This window comes from Henckelia pumila, chromosome 2 (genome assembly GCF_033568475.1).
Source record: "Henckelia pumila isolate YLH828 chromosome 2, ASM3356847v2, whole genome shotgun sequence".
In the NCBI taxonomy this organism is placed as follows: Eukaryota; Viridiplantae; Streptophyta; class Magnoliopsida; order Lamiales; family Gesneriaceae; genus Henckelia; species Henckelia pumila.
This window is the reverse complement of record NC_133121.1, coordinates 25,103,301-25,128,500: the sequence shown is the minus strand read 5'-3', so window position 1 is coordinate 25,128,500 and position 25,200 is coordinate 25,103,301. Positions and strand designations below refer to the sequence as shown.

General features: G+C 36.1%; 3 protein-coding genes across 3 annotated transcripts; 2 read left to right on the top strand and 1 right to left on the bottom strand.

Annotated features, from left to right (window-relative positions):
- Positions 1-5,456: 5,456 nt before the first annotated feature.
- Positions 5,457-5,906, bottom strand: LOC140877396 (uncharacterized). Its single transcript, XM_073280931.1, has one exon. The coding sequence runs from the start codon at positions 5,904-5,906 to the stop codon at positions 5,457-5,459; it is 450 nt and encodes a 149-aa protein (XP_073137032.1).
- A 38-nt stretch (positions 5,907-5,944) lies between these two features.
- Positions 5,945-12,164, top strand: LOC140877395 (uncharacterized). Its single transcript, XM_073280930.1, has 6 exons — positions 5,945-6,182; positions 8,640-8,681; positions 9,854-9,990; positions 10,390-10,944; positions 11,071-11,287; positions 11,347-12,164. Exons 1-6 carry the CDS (start codon positions 5,945-5,947, stop codon positions 12,162-12,164), a joined length of 2,007 nt encoding a protein of 668 aa, XP_073137031.1.
- Positions 12,165-15,292: 3,128 nt separating this feature from the next.
- Positions 15,293-23,365, top strand: LOC140880530 (probable cyclic nucleotide-gated ion channel 20, chloroplastic). The gene is made up of 13 exons (XM_073285058.1): positions 15,293-15,533; positions 16,133-16,663; positions 17,033-17,224; positions 17,656-17,754; positions 17,992-18,129; positions 18,398-18,646; positions 19,858-20,118; positions 20,308-20,453; positions 20,649-20,726; positions 20,892-21,021; positions 21,129-21,372; positions 21,503-21,665; positions 22,809-23,365. Exons 2-13 carry the CDS (start codon positions 16,157-16,159, stop codon positions 22,936-22,938), a joined length of 2,337 nt encoding a protein of 778 aa, XP_073141159.1. The 5' UTR covers positions 15,293-15,533; positions 16,133-16,156; the 3' UTR covers positions 22,939-23,365.
- Positions 23,366-25,200: the final 1,835 nt, after the last annotated feature.

The following is a 25,200-nucleotide window of genomic DNA, read 5'->3' as shown; positions in this document are numbered from 1 at the left end:
GCTATAGTTGCCAGTTAGTACCCAGAATTAGTAATTAAGTTTTAATTAATACAATAAATCATTTTATTTTAAGTTAAACATGATTAAGGGGATTCCAAAGGGATAAACGGGGTCTGGAAATGGATTCAGAACGCTGAAAAATGGTCTGAGGGGTTCTGGGTCTCGGACAAAACGGAGCTTTCGTTGTGGGAACGGAGCTTCCGTTGTGTGCATGATCGGAAGCACACCGGAAGAATGGAGATCGGAGCTTCTGTTGCAGCTTCATAACTTTTGATATGCTTGTCGGGGCAGGTGTGTGGATGCATGTAACTGAATTGACACGTGTCCATCGGAGCTTCCGTTGTGACGCAGGATGGGAGCTTACGTTACGGTATCGGAGCTTTCGATTGTGTCCTATAAATATAGGGCCAAGGCTTCACTTTTCCTTGCTAATTCCGCAAGATTTTTTCCCTTCTAAGCTTAATTTAGTAGTTTTAGCCTTCCTAGGCTTGGTTCGGGGGTTGTCAAGGCGTTCGGGAGTTGCAGCGGAGTTGTGCCCAAGTTCTGGGGGCATCGACAGCAAAGGACTGACAACGGACTCAGGTATAGCTTTTGCTTCCTAAAAATATTTAGGAGTATATAAATAGCTTAGTTAAGGCTTTTGGAGTAATATAATGATGTTAGTATCATTTTGCACTGTAGTGCGGACTATAGGCGTGTACCTAGAGCTGGTAGAGCTTGCCTAGTAGTTGAGGTACGAAAGTACTGTTCGAGATATCATGACTGAGTATGAATGTATTATGTTCTTGCGTGATTTTATGTGCATATTTTATGACATGATTGTATGCTGCATGCATATTACACTTCGAGCTACATCCTTGGGATATTGTAGGGTTTTACCCTATTTTGTTAGTAGATGGACTTCCATCGATTTGGGTCCAGAGTATCCACTGATATTGTTATGGAAGCCACCTCCTGAAGCAACGGAACATCGTGCTACATACCAGGGCTCGGTCTGTCTTTTTTATCTGATCCTTGGCCTCTAGTTTCTGTAGGCTGTAGATTTTCATTCATGCAATATAATACGGTATACTCATACTCTCGTTCTTAGAGTTTTATGCTCACGTCTCATACATTGTGTATCTGGACACCCTATTCCATGGGGCAGGTTTGTGATTGGACGAGGTGGGTGGATCCACGAAGGACTAGGCAGTGGTTGGCCAGTTGGGAGTATCGTCTATGGTTTTATTTTGATGTATTTGGGATAATACATTGTTCGATATAGTTGTATAATTATTTGAGTATTTACAGATTCCTTCTCTTGAAATTGTATAACATTTATTGCTTCCAAAGTTTATTCTGGTTTACTGTTTTAATTAAAATAATTGCATGCTTAAGTTTTTGATTAGTAGGTGATCTCCGTAAGGGTCACTACATTTATGGTATCAGATCATGCATAGTAATCTTGGGATTTAGATTCTGCATAAGATAACCATGAGGTAAATTTTGTAGATGGCGAATTATGTTGATCAGAGTAGCCATGGTAATGGAGGTGGTCGCTGGGGATATGGTGATTGTGATCGCCGTCAGGAGTGTCATCATCGTCATCATGATGACAATCGTCGTTTCAGTATGCATCGATTCATGCAGATGAGTCTTAAGCCCTTGGTTGGAGGATATTTTGTCTCATGCACATCGCACTAAGTTGAGTATTCATCCAGAGAGCAACAAGATGTACCAGGATCTGCGTAATCGATTTTGGTGGAAAGGAATGAAACGCAACGTGTATCAGTATGTTTTGAAATGTTTGGTGTGTCAGCAGGTCAAGACAGAGCACCGAAGACCTGGAGGGTGCTTCATAGTCTGCCTATTCCTGAGTTGAAATGAGAGCTTATCACGATGGATTTTGTGACCCATTTGTCGGTATCTTCGAGGAATTGTGATGCTATCTGTGTTGTGGTTGATCAACTCACCAAGTCACACATTTCATTCCCTATAGCCGAGAGTACACTGTTGATCGTATGGCTCGGTTGTACATCCAGGAGATCGTTCGACTTCATGGAGTGCTGGTGAGCATTGTAAGTGATCGAGACCCCAGGTTTACTTCCAGATTTTGGGGGAGTTTTCAGCGTGTCATGTGCACTACTCTCAGTTTGAGTACTGCCTATCACCCGGAGACTGATGGGCAGACAGAGCGCACTATCCGTACCTTAGAAGATATGATTCGGGCGTGCGCTATGGATTTTGGTGCAGCCTGGCATGATCATTTACCAATGATTGAATTCGCGTACAACAACAGCTACCATCGTAGCATTGGGATGTTACCTTTTGAGGCGTTGTACGGGCGACGTTGTCGTACTCCACTCTTTTGGGAAGAAGTGGGGGAGAGACAGGCCGAGGGACCAGAGTTAGTCCAGCAGGCCACAGATATTTTTGATCAGATCAAAAAACAGATTAAGACTGCACAGGACCATCAGGCCAGCTATGATAATATCATGTGTAGACCTTTGCAGTTCGATGTTGGGGAGAAAGTATTTCTGAGAGTTTCACATTTCCGTAGGATTCTTAGATTTGGTCTCAAGGGTAAGCTTTCTCCCAGATTTATTGGTCCGTTTGAGATCTTAGAGAGCATTGGCGATTTGGCTTATCGGCTAGCCTTGCCACCGTATATGTCCAGTATTCATGACGTGTTTCACGTATCCCTGTTGCGACGGTATGTGGCAGATCAGTCTCATATTTTGCAACCATCTGATGTTTAGGTGGATAACGATTTGACTTATGTGGAGAGACCAGTTCGTATCCTGGATCATAAGGATAAGGTATTGCGGAATAAAGTTATTCCTTTGGTTCTAGTTCAGTGGCAGCGCCGAGGCACTGAGTAAGCCACTTGGGAGCTTGAGAGCAGGATGCGTTCAAAACATCCTGAGTTATTTTGATTTTGTTTCAGTGTTTTATTCAGTTGTAAAATGTTTAATCTGAATAAAGAATGTTTTTGCAAGTTGTTTGTATTTTTCGATACTTAAGATCTGATTTCGAGGACGAAATATCTTAAGTGGGGGAGAATGTAGTAGCCCGTAACCAAGTAAAGTAATTAAGTGTTAATTAATCCAATAAATCATGTTAGTTTAAGTTAAAAATGATTAAAGGGACTCCAAAGGGATAAACGGGGTCCGGAAATGGATTCAGAACGCTGAAAAATGGTTATGCAGAATCTAAATCCCAAGATTACTATGCATGCTCTGATACCATAAATGTAGTGACCTTTATCGAGATCACCTACTAATAAAAAACTTAAGCATGCAATTAACTTTATTAAACAGTAAACAAGAGTAAATTGCGGAAGCAATAAACATTATACAATCCCGAAGAAAGGAATTTGTAAATACTCAAATAATTATACAACCAAATCGAATAATGTATTATCCCAAATACATCAACATAAACCCTAGACGATACCCCCAACTGGCCAACGACCGCCTAGTCCTTCCTGGATCCACCCACCTCGTCCAATCGCAAACTTGCCCCATGGAATAGGATGTCCAGATACACAAAGTACGAGACGTGAGCATAAAATGCTCAGCACGAGAGTATGAGTATACAATATTATATAGATGCTTGAATGCAAATGTACCGCCTACTGAAACTAGAGGCCAATGATCAGATAACAAAGACAGACCGGACCCTGGTATGTAGCACGATGTGTCGTCGCTTCAGGTGGTGGCTCCCATACCAATACCAGTGGATACTCCGGACCCAAATTGATGGAAGTCCATACACTAACAGAATAGGGTAAAACCCTATAATATCCCAATGATATAACTCGATGTGTAATATGCATGCAGCATATAAATCATGCAAGCACATAATGCATGCATACTCAGTCAGGATATCTCGAATAGTACTTTCGTACCTCAACTACTAGGCAAGCTCTACCAGCTCTAGGTCCACGCCTATAGTCCGCACTACACTGCGAAATGATACTAACATCATTATATTACTTCAAAAATCTTAACTAAGTTATTGCTTACTCTTAAATATTTTTAGAAAGCAAAAGCTATATCTGCGTCCGTCGTCAGCCCGTTGCTGTCGCTTGCCTCAAAACTAGGCCACAGCTCCTCTACGACGCCTGGATCGCTATGCCACTTCCGGATTCCCAAAGGGACGCCTAGAATTCCCTAGATCTAAGTTAGAAGGCTAAGGAATCGAGAGAAGAGAGGAATTCGGTGCGCTTTAAATGAGGCCTCGGCACCCCTATTTATAGACGGAGTTCGGTTCGTCCGAACCCCACTTCGAAGCCTCCGAACACGTTCGAACCGTCCAAACTCGACTTCGGAGCGTCTGAAGTCCCATCCACACATCAGCCATGATGTCATCTTGCTGACGTAATCAATGACGTAATACTTGATCCCGATCCGACCGTCCGAACCTGCCGACGGAGCGTCCGAACACGTTCGGAGCCTCCGATCCTGGCTTTGGATCGTCCGATCACGTTCGGAGCCTCCGATCTTCCCTTCGGAGCGTCCGAACTTAGGGTTATTAATTGCAATTAGTTCCTTAATTACTTTACTTGGTTACGGGCTACTACAAATAGACTCAGACGAAGAACGGATAAAAATCAAATATACTGAAATCAAAACCTTTGATCTTGATACCAACTGATATGAATTCTTATATGCATGAAAAGCAAACATGATTATAAATGAATCGCACCCTCAGTTCGATAACAAAAAGAAATCAAAGAAATTTTTTCGATCTTTGAAACAAGTAAAAATTTTGGATATTCACCTCTAGTTTACCTGAAACTAGCAATAAATAATCACGATAAAACAATTGTATTCAAGGAAACCGTCAAAGAACTTGTCTTAGACAATCCACAATGAAGAACAAGCCACAAAGTTATTAAATTTTGATAAGTTTGATTTGAAGAACAAAACAAAGATTTGGGCAAAATTCTAGAGAGAATTTTAATTGATAAAATTTGAATTCAATAATTGTTGTATAATGAATGTATCTAGTTGTGTTATATTACAACTTAAAAAGGCAAAAGATAATAACAAAATATTAAAGAGATAGTTTCCTAATAGCTCTCAAACTCTAAAAAATAGGAAAATAACACAAAATAATAAAATCTCCTGTACACACACTACTTGCCGAAGTGTGTGTAAAATCTAGACTAGCGCTGCAGCGCAATAGAAGTAGCGCTGAGGCGCTTGTTTTACGAAAGAAAAGCGCTGGAGCGCTGATGCTTTGTCAAGGCAGTGGTGAGGCGCTAAGGATGAAGTGCTGAAGCTTCTCAAATGAAGCGCTGAGGTGCTAAGATCAGGCGCTGCAGAAGGGCAAATTTTTTCTTCATTTTCTGAACTCTTCAAGCCATCTTCTTGATCTTTTTTCACTTCAACTCAATTTAAATATCCTTCAACTTGATCTTCAAGTACTCGCATTCCTTCTTGATAATTTATCATCAATGACTGAAGCGCTTATTTAAACTTGTTGCTACACCCTCTCGTAATTGGTCCTCGCGGCATCTCTAATGGATCTTTAACATGATTGGCAACTTGATCAACACGTGAGCCATCCATGATCTCATCAGTGTCGTCAGCAAAAAATAGATGAGTTATAATCGAAGCATTGCGAGCACACCGTATACCATTCAAATTACCAGCACTGACTTGGCACTTAAGAAGTGAGGATAGACCTTGTGAACAAAGAAGGAATAAATAAAGAGATAATGGACAACCTTGGCGGAGGCCCCGGGTAGGACGAAATGTGCCAGAAGGACTCCCATTAATAATTAGCATAAATTGAGTATTGTGTAGGAAATCCATAATTCTCAAAATCCAGTAGCTTGAAAAGCCCATACAATTCATGACAGCTGCGAGAAAAGTCCATTCTACCCGATCATAGTCTTTGTTCATATTTACAGCCATTAATATCCTTGTATCCCACGCGTTCGGCGTCGTAAAGTATGGATACATTCAAATGCCACCAAAATGTTGTCCGTGATCAGCCTGCCGGGGATAAAAGCGCTTTGTTCCGGATCGATAATATCATGAAGACAGAGTTTGAGACGATTAGCTATCGTCTTAGTAACAATTTTTTCTACTACATTACAGAGACTGATGGGCCGAAACTCCTCCTCTCGCTCGGGGTTCTTCTTTTTCAGGATGAGAATAAGATATGTTTCATTCAACGAGCCCATAGAGGTAGTACCATTCAGAATATTAAGACGCAAAGATGTGGTATGACCTCCAATCAAATTCCAATTCTCTTGATAAAATTTCGAGTGAAAACCGTCGGGACCCGGCGCTTTCCATGGGAACATTCCAAAGAGTGCATCACGCACATCATCAGAAGTATAATGTGCATCCAAAATGAGACGCATATCATCATAAATTCGGCCATGTAGTCCAGGTAATCCTCAATCAATCTCCGTACCTAAAGGATTGGAAGTAGTGAATATATTAAGAAAATAGTGTTGAAGGATTGAAGATATTCCTTGAGGGTCAGAGATCCACTCATTATCAGTAGAAAAAATGCCATGGATACTATTACGCTGCTTTCGAGATGAGGCTTTATGATGGAAGAATTTGGTGTTACGATCTCCAGCCTGGAGCCAGTCCGCACGAAAGAGTTGATTCCAATAAGATTCCTCAAGCATCAAAATAGAATCCAATTATTTCTCCAAATTTTCGTAAATTGTGCATATAAGATGTGTCTCAAAAATAGGAATTTAATCCACTTATTTGGTACTGAAGAGTACGGATTCGCCTAGGAAGATCTCCAAAGACTTTACTGCTCCAATGATGCAAATATGTTCCACAAGATTTTAATTTGAGGAGGAAATCCTTTGGAGTTTCGATCCTATGAGTCCCATGAGATAACCACCAATCATTGAGAATCAGTTTAAATTGAGAATTTTACCGCCAAAAGGGGCTCAAATCGGAAAATTTTAGCCCGATTAATTGGAGAGAAATCAGTATCCTGGGAAAGATGTAAATAGAGTTGGATCATCCGGTGGTCAAAGCCAAAATAATCATGATGTTGCACACGGGTGTCACCAAAGAGTTCACAGTTAAGAGCACTTACTAGTAACAAAAGAAAAGATAATTTTATGATGTGTTTATTCACCCCCTCTAAAAACTCCAGGTGATCCTAATAAGTGGCATCGGAACGGGTTTTTATCGTTTTATGAAACATATACTTCAAATTATGGCATCTTTCAGCAAGATTCCAATGTTCTCCGAATAAGAATTTGATGATTGGAAAATAATAAAAAGCTCATATTGCAGCACAAGATGATGACATATGGTATGTCATCATTGATAGTCCTATCAAAATTATGAAACCAAATACAGCCGTTTTTGTAACAGAGGGTGCTCCTTAGATGATCGAGAAACCCAGAAGTGAATGTACTAGTGAAGATAATAAGAAAGAAAATTTTGATAATGTGGCTAAATACATTCTATATAAGACCCTTGATAAACACATTCAGAAGATCAAAATGTACTCTAATGCAATGGATAAATAGGAGAACTTGATCCAGCTTTGTGAAGAAAATGATCAGGTAAAAGAGAACAAACTTACTATAGAAATGCAGAATTTAATGTCAAGATGAGTCCTGGAGAATCCTTAAGTGATTTGGATGAGAGGTTCAGTGGCATAATAATTGAATTGGCAGCTCCTGGCAACGACCACAATAATAGAGAAGCGGCTCTAAAAGCTATGAGAGCACTGTCTAGGGAATGAGATGTCAAAAAAATTTATATTCGAGAATCTAAATATTTAAGAAAACCGGATTTGCATGATTTGTTTGTAGATTTGAAGGCATATGAGTTTGAACTAGAAGTCAGAAGTGGAAAAGAGCCCTCAACTAAGGGCAACTCCATGTAGGGGCAAGGGGCAGTTGTCCCCTTAAATTTTTGTGGAAAATATCCTTAATTTTTTAAAATTGTACTCAAACTAATATTAATAAAATATAAATTCAAACACCTCTATTATTAATCAACATTTAATAACCCTACTCCTGTTTTACTGTATTAAATGTTAAAACATGGTTAAAGGATCATTATTTTAAACTAACAAAGTGATTGAACAAATCAGATATAAGCAAATGAGCATCAGACCATCTAAAGGGATTGGATCGTCCGAACTACAGTTTGGAATCACCGAACTTCATGGTAATACGGTCGAAAGTAGAGGGTTAGTTTGGAATTTTTGAACAGTGATCGGAACGTCATATCAGAGTTAGGCCATGCAGATTTAAGATGTTAAGAGTGTACGGGCACATAGAGATTGAAACGTCTAAATTAAGGATCGGAGCTTCCGAAGATGATCGGACCTTCCGAAATCAGGCATCCAGAAGCGTGGCATGCATGCAGGTTCCAAACTATGTCGATGAATAGGCTAGGAATTTCTCAACTTTTAGTGTGTGTTTTGGGTGTTTGTGTGTGTTAGTATATATTTGGTGTGTTTCTAGTCGTCTTATTGAGGGTCGAGCGATAGCAAAACGCTTTCAAAGTCGTAACGGACCTATGCCTAAGTTGAGGGGGCTTCGACAGTGGGCTAACGACGGACATAGATATATGTCTAAACTCTTAATAGCTTTTGGTAGTTAAAACTTTCAGTAAAGTAATAGTGATATGATATTCACTTGATTATAGGCTTGGACCTTCGACCTAGTGCTTCTGGGTTTCTTGTTAGAGGTACGAAAGTACTATCCGAGATATCTTGGTTGAGTTTGCATGTTCTATGTGTTGCATTTTATATAACATTTTTTATGTGAATATCTTATGTCACGATTATGTTGCTGCATGCATATCATGTTGAGCTTACCTTCTTGAGATAGCTTGTAGTGGGTCGCTCAACCTTAGGGAAGGCAATGGGCTGTGTTCAGGGGCGTAGCATAATGTGGGCAAAGGTGGGCATTAACCCAGCAGAAATTTTCAATTTTTAAGCTTAGGTATATATGTTTGAAGCCCAATTCATTTACTAATCATAAAATCATTAAAAATTATCTCACAAAAAAGGAAAAGCACCGATGAACCCAATTAAATATTAAAGCCCAATCCAAAAGGTTATTATTTGTAGATATAGAACGGACAAAATCAATAAAGCAATCTGTGAATTTTTCGTAAGAAGTGGGAGTACTGCGCACGCGGACGGCAAAACGACGAGATCGAACAACTTCAATTCTTTAAATAGGTATGTGTTTCAAATTTGTTTATACATGATACATCTATAATCGATTATATAAATTATATATTTTAAATATTATGTAAATATATTAAATTTATTTTTGCTTTCTAGGTTTCAGGCTTGAAAGTGAATGGGTCTGGAGATTTTAAATTTTCTAATATTTATGTAGGTGTTTCAAATTTATTTATACATGATACATATATAATCGATTATATAAATTATATTTATTAAATATTATGTAAATAATATTAAATTTAATTTTACTTTCTAGGCTTGAAAGTGAATGGGGATTTTAAGATTTCTAAATTTTAATATTTAGGGTTAAAATGCAGATATTGAAACTAGTATCTAGTTTATATTTGTTCAAATTAAGAATACAAATTAGTGAAGTCTTTATCTTCATATTTAAAATCTATTATATGATTGTTCTCTTGTATCTATATAATTATGCTGAAAAATGTTTAAAATTGAGTCATTGAACTCTTTTTTGGTTAAAAATAGTAAAGAATTTACAATTTGAAATGAATTAACTTAAGTAACTATAACTCATAAAATTAATTTTGATTACAGAGAAAGTATTACAATAAAGAATCAAAAAATCTTTGATTTCTTCAAAAAGAAGAATGATGCAACTACGAGCGATTTGATGGGTCAAAGAACACAACTCTTTGTATTTCAGAACCAACATCAACTAAAAGACCAAGACTTGAAAACGAGACTCTTGACGAACCACTTCTGGGTATTACTTGTCAATATGTTTCTGACCCTGGAATTCGCATCCAAATATTGCAATTTCCCATTGAACAACAAGATGAGGTAAGAAGAGCATATATTGATAAAGGACCAACTCAACCTATATATGATTATCCTTTTACTGATTGTGAAGGTCAAATGCGTAGATTTCAATCTTCTTGGTTTCAGAAATATCCATGTCTTGAGTTTTCTATTGAGAAGCAAAGTGCATTTTGTTTCCCATGTTATGTCTTTGACACTAATTCAACACAATTTGACACGTTCACTGTCAAGGGATTTAAAAACTGGAAAAGAGTTAATTGTAAAAATTGTCCATTCAAAAGACATGAAGGAGATGGGAATTCAAGACATAGCTTTGCCATGAGAAAATGGGGAGACTTGAAAAATCTTGATCGACATATTGATAGAAGATTAGAAAAACAATCCTCTTAACAAATTGAGCGAAATCGGTTGCTCTTAAAGGTGTCCATAGAAAGTGTGAAATTTCTTGCAATGCAAGGTTGTGCTTTTAGGGGTCACGATGAATCCATTGACTCTAAATATCGTGGAAATTATATGGAATTGATCACTTTGTTGGGAAGAATGAATCCGGAAATTGGTATTGTTCTAGAAAAAGCAGCTAAAAATTCAAAATACACATCACCGGAAATTCAAAGAGAGATTTTGAAAATTATTGCTGACACTATGAGAGATAAAATTCGTGAAGAAATTGGAGAATCCAAGTTTTGTATCCTTGTTGATGAAGCAATTGATGAATCAAATAAAGAACAAATGGCTATCATTTTGCGATATGTTGATCAAGATGGATTCATTAGAGAACGATTTTTTGAAGTCGTTCATGTTGAAAATACAAGTGCATTAACTTTGAAAAAAGAGATATGCAATGTATTCAACCAATACAATTTGTTGACTAAAAATCTGAGAAGGCAAGGCTATGATGGCACAAGTAACGTGGGGAATGGAATGGACTTCAGGCTTTATTTCTTAAAGATTCTCCACATGCTTATTATATTCATTGTTTTGCTCATAGACTACAACTTGCTTTAGTTGCAGTCTAAGGAGGTGCAAGATGTATGGCGTTTCTTTTCAACATTGACTTCGGCTATTAATTTTGTTGGTTCATCTGCTAAACGTCATTTTTAGTTGAAAGCTATCCGAAAAGTTGAAATTAATGATTTGATAGAATCAGGAGAAATTGACACTGGTACTGGAGCTAATCAAGATTGTTCTTTGACTACTCGTTGGAGTTCACATTTCAACTCTGTTAGGAGAATCATTGGTTTGTTTGGTTCAGTGAGTATACTTCTTCAAGATCTTGTTGAGAAAGACCTCAATAGTAACATTCAAGGAGAGGCTAAAGGTTTGTACTTGGATATAAAATCATTTGACTTTGTATTTGTATTGTTTTGATGCATGAAGTTTTGGGAGTATCAGATAAGTTGTGCCAGATATTACAGAAGAATGACATAGATATTTTGAATGCTATGAATTTGGTTTCTACTACTAGATTAAATCTTCAGCAGATCAGAGATGATGGATGGGAAGGATTTCTTTGGGGTGTGTTGAATTTTTGTGAAAGTAATGATATTGAGGTGCCAAACTTTGATGATTGCTACACACGAGGTACAAAACGTTCTTGTCAACTGAAAAACAATATAACAGTCCATGATCACTATCATTTTGAAATATTCAATGCAGTAATAGATTATCAGTTGATGGAATTGAATGAAATATTTCCAGAGAGCACAATGGAACTTCTTACTCTCAGTAATGCTTTGAGTTCGGTTGATGGATTCAAATCATTTTCTTTGTTTGACATTTGTTCTCTTGTTGATAAGTTTTACTTCCATGATTTCAATCAAGAAGAAAGAGATGATTTGAAGAGAGAGTTAGATCATTACAAGTTTGATGTACCGCGTCATGCACAGTTTCAGAATCTTGATTCTTTGCATCATTTGTGCCTAGCATTGGCCAGAACAACGAAGTCAGTTATCTATCCTATGATTGATAGGTTGGTTCGGTTGGTTTTGACTCTTTCAGTTTCTACAACAACTACAGAACGAGCATTTTTAGGGATGAAACTCATTAAGACGCAACTTCGAAATAAAATGAAAAATGACCTTCTAGCCAATACCATGGTTGTTTATATAGAGAGGGATATTGCTTTTGATATTGATACAGAATTTATCATAAACAAGTTTGATGTATTGAAAAATCGCAAAATACGGCTCAGATAAGAATTTTGTATGTTTCTTTAGTGTTTTTTTTATTATGTGATGTTTAAATTAGTAATGAGTAATATTTTACCCACTAGAAAAAATATTCCTGGCTACGCCCCTGGCCGGGTTTAAACCCAGACCCGTGACAAACCCGCCCCGAATGGGGCGGGTTCAAACCCGGTCAAACGGGTTTCGGGGCGGGGCGGGTCTAGGTCAACGGGTTCGGGGTCTGAGTGGACCCGCCCCGTATATATATATATATATATATATATATATATATTTATATTTTATATATCATATAAAATAATATATAATATAGTATATATTAATATATACAGTATCTCTATATGATATATTATATTATATATATAGTATATATATTTTAGATATAAAATATATTATATACAGTAATATACCGTAGATTACATATATGTATAATATTTTTTGTACAGTATATATCGTATAAATATATATATATACATATTGTATATATATATTTCATATAAATAAATAGATATGTATCTATAAATATATTTATAATATTATAAATAATAATATATTTAATTTTTATTAAAAAAATAAATGTTAACGGGTTCGCGGGTCCAAACCCGGGTTGGACCCGCCGGGTTTTGAGGCGGGGCGGGCGGGGGTGGGGCGGATCCGGGTCCGGTTCTAATATTTTTTGGCGGGGCGGGTCCTGAGTTTGGCAAAACCCGCCCCAAACCCGCCCTGTTGTCATCCCTACTCAACCCCTTTTTCTTTGAGTGGATGATTGGACTCGTTAATACAAATTTAGGTCACCATTATCCACATATTTTTATGGTGTGGGAGCCACAACCTGGTACGACGCCACAAAGTGCTACATGTCATGACATCCTCTGACAGAGCGGAGTTCGTGATTCGGATCTTTGGTACCCTGTAAACTTGCATTCATGCACTCATAACACTTGTATACTCATACTTTTGTATTGTGTCTTCATCGCTCACGTCATCAGTTTTATTCTTAGACATCTATTTCACGGGGCAAGCCTTAGGTTAAATGGACCTAGTGGGGACGGTCGCTGAGTTAGTAGGAGCTGCATTCTCAGAAGTGACGATCTTGGTTAATTTTCAGTTGGATTTTAGTACTTGATCAGTATGTTTGTATAATATTTGGTATTTTAGGTTTCTTTTCGATTGGGTTGTACTAACTATGTTTTAATTTCCGTTGTTTATCTGATTATGTTTTTTTTACGTTAATTTCATGTTATTAAAAATTATTTAGTAGGTGGTTTGGGATGGGTTGCCACACAACAATCCACATTTAAAGAGTGAAATTTTTCTTTGTTCATGTTCTACTTAAAGTCTTCCTCAATTAATCGAATGAAAGATGAATATTTGAATTATGGTTTAATTACTTATATTAAAAAGGAATATATATTTCATATCTTGTAAAGAATAGTTATCATTAATTATTTTATAAAATAAGGGAAATTGTTAGTTAGATCGAAATTAAAAATATAATTTATACTTTGATATTATATTTTAATTTTTTTATGGATGATTATATATATGTTTGTGTGTGTTCTTTCTTTTCTTTTCCACTCGATAAAATTCTTAGATCCATGCCTAACCATCTGGGGTTATATTTATTGTGCACACTCGTATCAAGATTGTGGACATAACACATCTTGATTATCGTAGTCTCGATCTTCATCATAATAATGGGTTCCAAATTCCAATACCCGATCATAAGTCAGAAATCTATAGGCTTGAGCGACCCTAGCTACTAGAATGAATATCTCGAATGAGATACAAGCTCAATGTGCTATATGCACATGAAACATATGTATAATGGTAAAATATATAGATCATGATAGATAAAATACAACACATAAGACTTCATACTCGCTAGATATTTCAGTCAGTATTTACGTATCTCTAACACCAATCTAAGAATCCTAAGCTCCAGTCTTAGACACCGTAACCAACATAATGGTATCGACCATCGTTCATGATTCAAACCTATAATCCCACTCAAACTAAGTCTAACAGATCATATTTTTGTATGTCGCTAGCCCACTGATGTTGAAAGCTCCATAGTTCGAGCCTAGCTTAGTTGCAACTTCAGAATTTTCTCGCTACTGATCGACCCCCGCTAATATGGCTAGAAACCCTCAAATATGCACTGAATATGAGACAAATCACCTCAAAATCTCGTCAAATTAAAAATAAAATCTCGAATGACTATTTTTTGGCGTGAGTTCAGATGGTCCGAACTTGTATGCTGCTACGTGTCAATGATATGTTCACACCTATCTGGACACATGGCTTCAAAAGGTTCGAACTGCTACGTATCGATTCACTTTTGACACATAAAATTTATCTTGCTGGTCTTGTAGGTTCGAAAGGTCTGATCCTGAGTTCAGATGGTCCGAACTCTTATGTGCTTCCAAACTCACTTATATGGTTCTGAACTCTCTGATGCTTAAATACTCTGATTTGCTTAATGAATGATCCTTAATAATATTTTACTATTTAAAGACTCAAAATGGAACTCGAGTCATTATAGATAATACAATTATTTTTAATTTCAAAATTATAAAACTCGAGCTAAATGTTAAATCAGATAACGAGGCAAAGGCTCATATTTTTTTAAAAAAACCAAGGTACCAAACTGTAACCAAAGCATACGTAGATGTGAAATTGTCCCCAATCGGACGCAACATAACTTAGGAGGTTATTTTAAAATAACTAATAATTTTCTATATGCGCATAACTGTGTGTATGTTAAACTATGCATTAAAATTTGTAATTTAAGGAGCCTATTAAATCTACTCAACATATTAATGACCATATTCGTATTTGAGATAGTGGATGGAACAAATTGATATATGCATTCGATAATTTTGATCCATGAAACTAATAATTTATAAGATTACATATAGATTTTTTTTGAAAAATATTATATTATTACAACTCAAAATGCATGCATTCGTACATCCCATAATTGAAAAATGGTGAGTTTACTTACTGGGGTGGGGTCAACAATTATAGTTTACTTGTTTGTTCTATGTTAAATTAAATATAATAAATAATAAAAGAAAATAAAATAAATAAATAAAAGAATTGAAGAGTTGGAGAGAAGACTTTTGGCCAGTCAATGCCGCTCGCTGTTTGATTTCTTGATTAATTGTATGCTTTCTTTCTTGGAAACCTCTGGCCTTGTATTGTATCATAGCTTCAAGTCTTCGTTTTTCTGTTCAACTCATCACGTTCACTCAGACACTAGACGAAAACTCCCCCTTGATCGCTCTGAGAAGTGGCGCCTTTTTTGAAAGATTGGTTTGTGAGAGGCTGGAAAGCGTTGAAATGATTTCCCTTGTCCGCTGAACTTGAGTTGCTGAGGTTTGTTGGTTTGCTTTGTTGTCCTCTTTGTTCTTTCCTGGGTTTCTTCAACCATCGGATTCTTGTGACCTTCTCTTTATTGGGAATTACGGGAGTCGGGAGCTATCCGTAGCTTTTGTTTAGTGGATTTTCTTTTTGGGTTCTTGTTTTTCCTTCGAGATTCTGTTAGTTCTAACTTGAATCTTGTGACTTGCTATCGGAAAGTAACCAAGAGAAATATAAGAGTTAGAAATCAATACCTGGACTAGAGCCGTTGTAAGAGAATCTTGATTTTGTTGATATAATTTCTTTGCTTAAGAGCATATTGAATGTCTATAGGGTATACGTAGTGTTCACCGTGAGCGTTTGATTCTGATTTTGACTCGGGATTAGTCAGTCAGTGGAAAAAATGCAGAATCTTTCAAAGAAATGAGAGCTTAATCTATATTCTAGATGCAACTCCTATGACTTATTATGCTGTGAAAGTTCGAAATCTTCTATTTGAATTCTGAAACGACGATGGACACTCAGCCTGAAGATTTGACCTGCATTATGATTGTTACTAATTAGATTCTGGGTTAGAAGCTAAAACAACAATATCTTATTCGTATTTTGAACAGCTTGTTTACAGCTATATTTGGGTAATGGATCCTTCTGAAAAAGATGAAACACCAATGCTAGCGACCACATTCATACAATCAGATTATGACAGCGACGCAACAGTTCGACATTTTTCAACCAGGACGAGGAGTGCGTCAATGTCTCTTCCTTCTAACTATATGGACTCTTCAGAAGATGTGAACAGGCTCGTGGGTTTCACAGGTCCTTTGAGAAATGAAAGACGAAATATTGCGGTACAAATGACTGGCCCTTTATATGCCTCCCGTAACCATGAGGTTGTCTTTCAGCCTCCCCAAGGTGCATTACTTCAGCAAAATACGGAGTCTAAAGTTGAAAGGTATCCTTCTTCTATTGATGGGATGGCTAATATTCATTGGTCATCGGATGACTATGGTGGAAAAAATGAACATCTGTTGAAATCGGGTCAACTGGGGATGTGTAACGACCCTTACTGCACTACATGCCCAACTTATTATAATGCTAAAGGGCGTCAAAAGCACTCAAGAACATCAGAGATATTTGATCCCAAGGTATTTGCCTTGTGCCAGCTATTCTCTTTATGAATAAACTTATAAGCACCATAACCTATTGTATTGTCTGGTTAGATAAGGGAAATAGTGGGAGAACATACTAATGATTGAAGAACTAAAAAAGTTACTAAATACTACGCTTTACTACATGTTTTTTTTCAATGGGACTTGTAGTTGAGGCCTTTGGGAACTATATTAATTCATCTGTTTTAATTGGTTAGTCAATTTATTGGTTTATGTACGAATTCCTTCCAGAGACTGTTTTGGCCTTCGTATCCCGATTATCTTATCTTATTAATAATATGGTTTACAGTTTCACGGATTGCCTATCCCTTTAATCTATTTTATTTTCCGGAACCTTTTTTGCAGTTTCATCATATGATCTATGGAGATGCAAAAGGTTGGGCCAAGAGAATGCGTTCGTTTCTGCTTCCTTATATTCCCGGAGTCATGAATCCTCATGCACTATTTGTTCAGCGGTGGAACAAGTTTTTTGTGATATCTTGCTTGTTCGCTGTATTTTTAGACCCACTGTTCTTTTTTCTTCTCTCTGTGAAGCAGGTATGCATGTTTGTTTTGATTTATTTTCAATTTTTGTTATCCAACAAACAAATAACTTTCCTTATATCGGTTTTTCATTCGAAGAACAAAACAGTTGTTGAAATCAAGCTGCAAATTCTGTCAAAATCAATGCTATAAGTCAATTTTAACAAAGATATATTATGGGTCGAGCATTGGGAAAGATTTTTCTTGATTTTATTTGTGCATACCTTAGCATATTGATTCAAAGTCATATTTGTTTATACTCCTGTTGAATGTGGTAGCACATGCAATGCTATGATGCCGGTTGTGCTCATTATGAATTGTTCCTGATTAACCATACCTATATTTTAACCCAATGCATTCTATGAATACCTGTGCTTTTGCTTGTGACTTGAAGAGGTTGAAATAAACAAACTCGTCTCAAGTTTAATGTCATTACTTTTGACCAGGATAACAAGTGTATTGTGTTAGATTGGCCCCTGACAACAACGATGGTGGTCTTGCGGAGCATGACTGACTTCATTTATTTGCTTCATATCCTTCTTCAGGTAATTATATGTACTTGGTGGAGCAGAGAGGCCTTATGCTTCGTTTATTTTCGCTAGTAGTTATATCAGCTGGAAACTAAAGTCAGTCATTTAATTATACAGTAAGGATGTGTTTAATTTTTTTAATTCTCTTGCTGTAGGATATTAAAAAGACACGTAGAGGATTTTATAATTATTTCTGATGCTTCCTTTTTGACGAACATGTTTTACGAGTGAAGATATGTGTCAATTTTGCAGTTCCGATTGGCTTATGTTGCTCCTGAATCTAGAGTTGTGGGATCTGGAGATTTAGTTGATGATCCTAAAAGGATTGCCCGGAATTATCTTTATGGATATTTCATCATCGATGTCTTTGTTGTACTTCCCCTTCCACAGGTATCATACTCTGTCTTCCAATGATGATGTTAAAATCCAAGATTCCGTTCGATTTTGTCTCACGACGTTATGATGATTGAGGCATGTCAAGTTTTTAACATATAATGAATTCTTGCCATGATATTATCTAGATGGAGTATATCACATTGCTGCCATTCGCATTTTCTTTTTGTGTGGTACATCACTCTATGCATGTTATCTGATTTTTTTAATGCATTCCAGCACTCATATCATAACTTATTGATATCGAGCTATTCACTTCCTGTAGATCATCATATTATTGATTCTACCACATTCCTTGGGATCATCTGGAGCCAATTATGCAAAAAATCTGCTACGCACAGGCATACTTGTTCAGTATATTCCCAGGCTTTTCAGATTCTTACCATTGCTTGCTGGTCAGTCGGCTACTGGCTTGATTTTTGAGTCAGCATGGGCAAATTTTGTCATAAATCTTCTCACCTATGTCTTGGCTAGCCATGTAGTGGGCTCACTATGGTATCTATTAGGCCTACAGGTTGTCCTTAGCAACTTTACAAGTACTCTTTGTTGTTTCCTGACAAATCTTTGAGCATTTTTATCGTTTGACATCTTTAAAGCTATTTAAAAATTTCGTTGTGGCATATGATGAACTGATACTGCAAAAAATGGTCAATTACATCGTTGGATACTTGCTGGATTTGGATATGGTGTAGATACAGGGCTTATATGTTCATGTACTGCTTGAGAAGTATCAGAGATAACATTAGAAAAACAATTGGATACGGTATTTAACATGGGGAAAGGATTGTTGTGACCTAGTCCGATGTAGGAGTGCAAAACGAGCCGAGTCGAGCTCGAGTACCATACTACTCGAGCTCAACTCAACTTAAATTTTGTCTACTCGATGAGCTGTCCATTTGAAGCTCGAGTTCAACTGGTGTATGTATTGAGTAACTCGAGCTCGAGCTTGAAAAGCTAAAATATCGGAATTCTAGCATATAGATATTAGGTTGTTGGTACTTGCAAGCTACTCGAGTACAAATACTTGAAAATAGAACTCGACTCGCAAAAATTCTCGAGCTCAGTCAAATCAAGTTCGAGTCGAGTTATGTTTGAGTTGCTCACGAGCTACTCACTGGTAGCTTTACTCACTTACACCACTAATTAGATGTTGCAGGGGCTATTCTACAATTTTGAAAGAAAATGGGTGGGACTAGTTTGAAATTTTAAAGAATATTGTATGGCCATTTCGCAATTTATCCCAGGGGTTTTGTTGTGAATAACTAATATTACAACAATAAGAAAATGCAATTTGGAGTTATTGCAAATTTCCGTTTTATGATATGATATGTAAATGTATTTCAAATTACATTTTTAGACATTCTATGTATGATTATACAAAATTTTTCTCTTGTTTAATCATTGATGTTTACGATATTTTTTTCATGATTCATTACACACAGACATCTATTTATTCATTCGTATATTATGTAAATTAGTGGTATCCTCCTGTTCATATTTTAAAATTTTGAAAATTGAGGTTCCATATCCATGTCATGTCGTATGCATGTATATGCATCATATGTTGTTGCTGATTTCTATTTAAAACGCAATATAATTGCGGAATTTTTTATATGCTCGTTCAGTATTATAAGTTTGGTTGAGTGGGCTTTGGTTTCTAGTGGAGTGCACCTTGCCTCCTGTTATTCTGAGATGACTTATCCTTAATTTTCCTAATGCATGTAGAGGGTGAATCAATGCCTTCGAGATGCCTGCCATGACTCAAAACTTGCGAGATGCATGGAATTCATTGACTGCGGACACGGTATTGATTTTGAGGATTTTAAGAAAGATGCAACATGGGAGCCATGGAAGAGCAATGCAAATGCTACTGCATGTTTTGGAAAAGACGCTTTTGATTATGGAATTTATCAAACTGTCGTAAATCTAACCACTCGTCGTAGTGTAGTGACAAGATATGTGTACTCAATGTTTTGGGGATTTCAGGTATCTTGGCTTCATATGTTAAAGTAATTGTGTGTACTTTTCTTATGATAATACCTGTCCAGACATGTAATATTGCAACGTGACTTATGGTAGTGTGTTAAAGTGCATGATAAGTTTTAAAAGTCAATTTTTTATTATTGAAAAGGCCTGATTTTCCAACTGACTATATTCTTCTGGTCAAACGCAAAGCAAATTAGTACCCTGGCTGGGAATCAAGTTCCGAGCTATTTTGTGTGGGAAGTTATCTTCACGATGTCCATCATCGGGATAGGCCTGCTGCTTTTTGCCCTGTTAATCGGAAATATGCAGAATTTCCTCCAGGCTCTTGGACGCAGGTAATTACTTCCATCTCTGTCTCATATTCGACTCTTCATTCAAATTTATTCCCTTGGAATTTTCCTCAGTTAACGTGTTTAATATATATTTAGTTGTGCTTTAAACCAAGTGGTTGACTTCCATATGTGAGCCTGACATCTAATATTGTGCACCTAATATCCCCATTGAATCCTTACATTGTTTTTTCTTTTCAGGCGGTTAGAGATATCGTTAAGACGGCGAGATGTTGAGCAATGGATGAGCCATCGTCGATTGCCAGAGGAACTGAGAAAGTATCTTCTTTAATTTGCTGATTATGATATTTTTATTCACATTACTTTTCATGTTAAGGATTGTTCCCATGCATCTTTTTGCCCATGATTTTATTCTATAAAATCAAATGCTCAAAATGGTGCAACACCTGTTTGATTGGCAAGTGGTGTGTTTTTTCCATTTAGGCAAGTCCGAGGAGCAGAGCGTTTTAACTGGGCTGCCACTCGAGGAGTGAATGAAGCAATGCTAATGGAGAATTTACCAGAAGACCTTCAAAGAGAAATTAGGCGTCATCTCTTTAAATTTGTCAAGAAAGTAAGTTTCTATAAGAAATCAGTTCATCAACCCTACTAGGTAGCTTTCTGGACTTCTCCTATACAATTTATTGCTTTCTTATTGTTGCGAATATCTTGCAAATACAGGTCCGAATATTTCAAATGTTGGATGAACATATCATAGATGCTATATGTGAGAGGCTAAGGACAAAAACATATATCAAAGGAAGCAAAATCTTGTACCGCGGCGGCCTTATTGATAAAATGGTGTTTATAATACGGGGAAATTTGGAGAGTGTCGAAGATCTCAATGTTGTTCCCTTGTCTGAAGGGGATGTTTGTGGAGAAGAACTCCTTACATGGTGCCTTGAACATTCTTCTGTAAATAAAGGTATGAAAGCAAGGTTGGCAAACAAATTCTGGAAATGCTTAGGAAGGAGCCATTTAATGGAGTAACAAATTCATCATCTTTTGGAAAAATATAAAGCAAAACAAGTATTGTTTTCTTTTTATATTCACAGATGGAAGAAGAATCAGGATCCCAGGACACAGGCTGCTGAGCAATAGGCTGGTCCATTGCTTGACAAATGTTGAAGCATTTGTGCTGCGAGCATCTGATCTTGAAGAAGTTACCAGTCTTTTTGCAAGATTCTTGAGAAGCCCACGAGTTCAGGGAGCCATTAGGTAATTTCCATTGTTTGTGACGAATCTATCGCTAAATGCCTAGGATCATCTGTTAGAAAACATGTAAGAGACTTAGTGCTATCCCGGTGAAAGATTTAGGCATAGTTTGGTACATAGGATAAGATAAGTATAGGATATATAATATAAGGATAAATTAAGGATAAATAAAATGATAGGAAGTGATTAAATTTATATATTCGATTTTAATGACAAAATTAACCATACAGTAATGTGGAGGAGAATGAGACGTGTTTAGAGTTTAGATGTTTTTATATGTGGAGGGTAATCATGTTTTTTTGTAGTATTTTTTTAGTTGTATTAAATTTATCACACCAAATCAAAGATTGTCAAAGCATTTATCAAGGGCCATTGACTTATCATGGGCTTTTAATTTATTAATCACTCCCTTATCATGTGTACCAAACTATGCCTTAAATGATGTTTCTCAATTTCACATTCTTTATGTTGGGTTGCATTAAGTAGCCCTACTGTTATGATTTGTTGTTTATGTCCTACAACAAAACATAGTAGTTGGACCATTATAATAAAAGATTTGAGTTAAACCGCTACTGACACAAAGCCAGGTGCTCGGTATTATTCTTTACATCTGTGTTATTTCTGATAGATAACTAGTCTGTCTTATTATATCCGTTAGTTATTTATTAAAAAAAAAGGCTTAGGGTGCACGAAATTGTTAATGTGAGTATTAACATGATAATTGTTCAGGTGGTGAAATGTCAGACCATGAGATCACTTTAGGTTGTGTTTAGATGGAAGAATTTGGATTTTAAGATGAATTTCAAATGAAAGGATTTGAAATGCATGATTTTAAATTTTTAGATTGAATAGTAGATTTGAAATGAAGCAAAAGAATTTACTTGTGCGTGCAACTTAACTTTCATTCTAATTTTGAGTCAAAATGGATACAATGGATTTGAGATTTGAAATTTTCAAATCAAATACAATCCACTCAAATTCTTTCATCTAAATGCAATCTTAAAGTTCGAAGTTCAGGCTGTATGATCAAAACACATCGTGACCATTATATTCATAGTTGCAATAGTGCAGATGAAGGCCAAAACTCAAAGTTTCAGTCTCTTCCGATAGCATTGTCTCTCTTCTGACTGTTCCTTGCTCTTGCAGGTATGAATCACCTTACTGGCGAGGACTTGCAGCCAGACGAATACAAGTTGCATGGAGGTACAGGAAAAAACGACGTATTAGTCGTGGAGATGAGGCAGAAGGGTCTGGAATTCGAACTGATATATCATAGTACATACACATATCTTTTGTACGTAGCACATCTTTTTACCTTCTTGGCCATGTTATAAGCGGTGTTATTCCCCTTCGGTACCATCCTAGTACGAAACCAGTGTTGAACATATAATGGGTGTCTCGGTGCTATCAGACACGGGGTGAACATCTATCTGACTCCATGTAGCAAAAGTCATAATATTCGATATTCTTTGCGAGAACCTTAATATGATTCTTGACGGAAAGTGTAGATCATTGATATGACGCATATGACTGAGATGTATACATATTATATTAGGTTCACTTTAAGTGCTAGTAATTCTTTCGTCAATCACGGAAATTCAACTCCCTCTGTTTCCCACTGCAGAAGTACATTTTATATGTATGTATATAAAGCGAGTACCTGACAATTGTGCGTAATATCTAGCTGCAATATTGTTTTTATTCGTCTATTGCAATGTATATATAAATTTTGCCTAATATTTGGAAACTTCTCCTGTATCTTTGTGCCTACCAAACTCTTCGATTCTCGCTAGTATTCACTGACTTTAATTTGTGGTCCAGTGCAGGAATAAAGGAACCTTGCATGAGTTTAAAGTCATGACAGTAGTGGGACAACTATGCATATACATATATAAACAGACACAAACACGCACTTAATTGCACCCACATACATAGATATATATCGGGTTTTATATGTTTTACATTATTGTTGGTACCCACCCATATGAGCACGGCCAAGGTGACGTCCATCTATCGAATGTCTGTTCATCCGACAAGTGAATATCACTTCAAGGATGCTCATATAGATGCCTACAACGGGTGTATAGCATATCGAAGGACAAACATCATATACTTATATGCATATATAGAAGTTCTAATTTCATGATTCCTTGTGCTATCCAAGGGGATATGTATGTAATTCGTCGTGTTAAGACTATACTATCTTAACTAATTGTATAGATATAACAATTATGGATTCAAGATTCATGAGAAGGGACGTGGGTCGGATAAATGGGTCGATTCAATGGAATTAGAGAAATAAAACATCTATTTTTAAAACATATTCTTGTGTTGGATCACCTCTAGCACATATATATACACAAGTATATATCAATTGTCAAAGAAAAGTATGGTACCTGTGTAACATAGATTAATTAATGAGATATTTAAATGAGCGGACTTGGGTATGTGCACTGTATGCTTGTATAAGTTTTTTTTTTAAGAAAAAAGGAAAAAAAAATTAAATGGTGAAATAAATATAAAAAAAAAAAAAAAAAAGCAAAAAATATGGAGTTTTAGTAAATAAATAGTGAGAAAGGGCAATATCTGTACATAAATTTTACAAAAATGTGTGGTATCAAAGGACAGATATGTGTACCATTTTGATAAATAAGAAAACGTCAAAGGGTAAAAAAACGTACCAAACTCTCCTCGCACTTAATATCTAACAGAGATTAATTAATAATTATGCCCAGTACTCAAATTGCATTTATATCATTGATCAATGTTTTTCTTCTTCCACGGGAAGCATTTTCATGGCGACATTAATTAATAATTAAAGCACATTTAATATTATTATATCGTATATTTTAATTTGGTTTACCTCTCATGATCTGCGTATAATGGAAGGAGCTAGGAAAAGACTATAATACTGTACGTTCATACTGTGACTAATTGGACCATTATTTTTCATGTCAAATGCATTCTTTTTTAGGGGTGAAAATCTTCTTTTACAAATTGGTGTGTGTGACATTGTACGTTTTATATACCAATCACTTTTTAACATGTACTTTTTTTCAACTACATCAATGTTCAATTTCTCTATCCACCAAACACGTGACAAAAAGTAAAATTAGTGCAGTATTACTTAAATATTTTTTTGTTATACATTTTTTTAAATAAAATATGTAACAAATCATCTATTTGGCTAACAACATAATTTTTATAACATAGAGTTATTATTTGAAATCTATTACGTTTATTTAAATAAATAAAAATATTAAAATTAATTTGTCATGCGAGTTTGGAGTTTTTGGACTTAGACTATAAATAGGTTATGCGAGATATATTCAGAATTTTAACAAATCTAACATATTTCACTCTAGAATCTTATTGCGTTATAGTTGTCACATGATACATGTTTCACTCTACATGCATGTTTCACTATACTTTACTACATAATGTTGTTTTACGTACATATCATGTTGAGCATGTATTCTTTGAGATAAGTCTGATTGTTCAGAAATCACTTTCTCTTGGAAGCTGGGTATGTGTATGT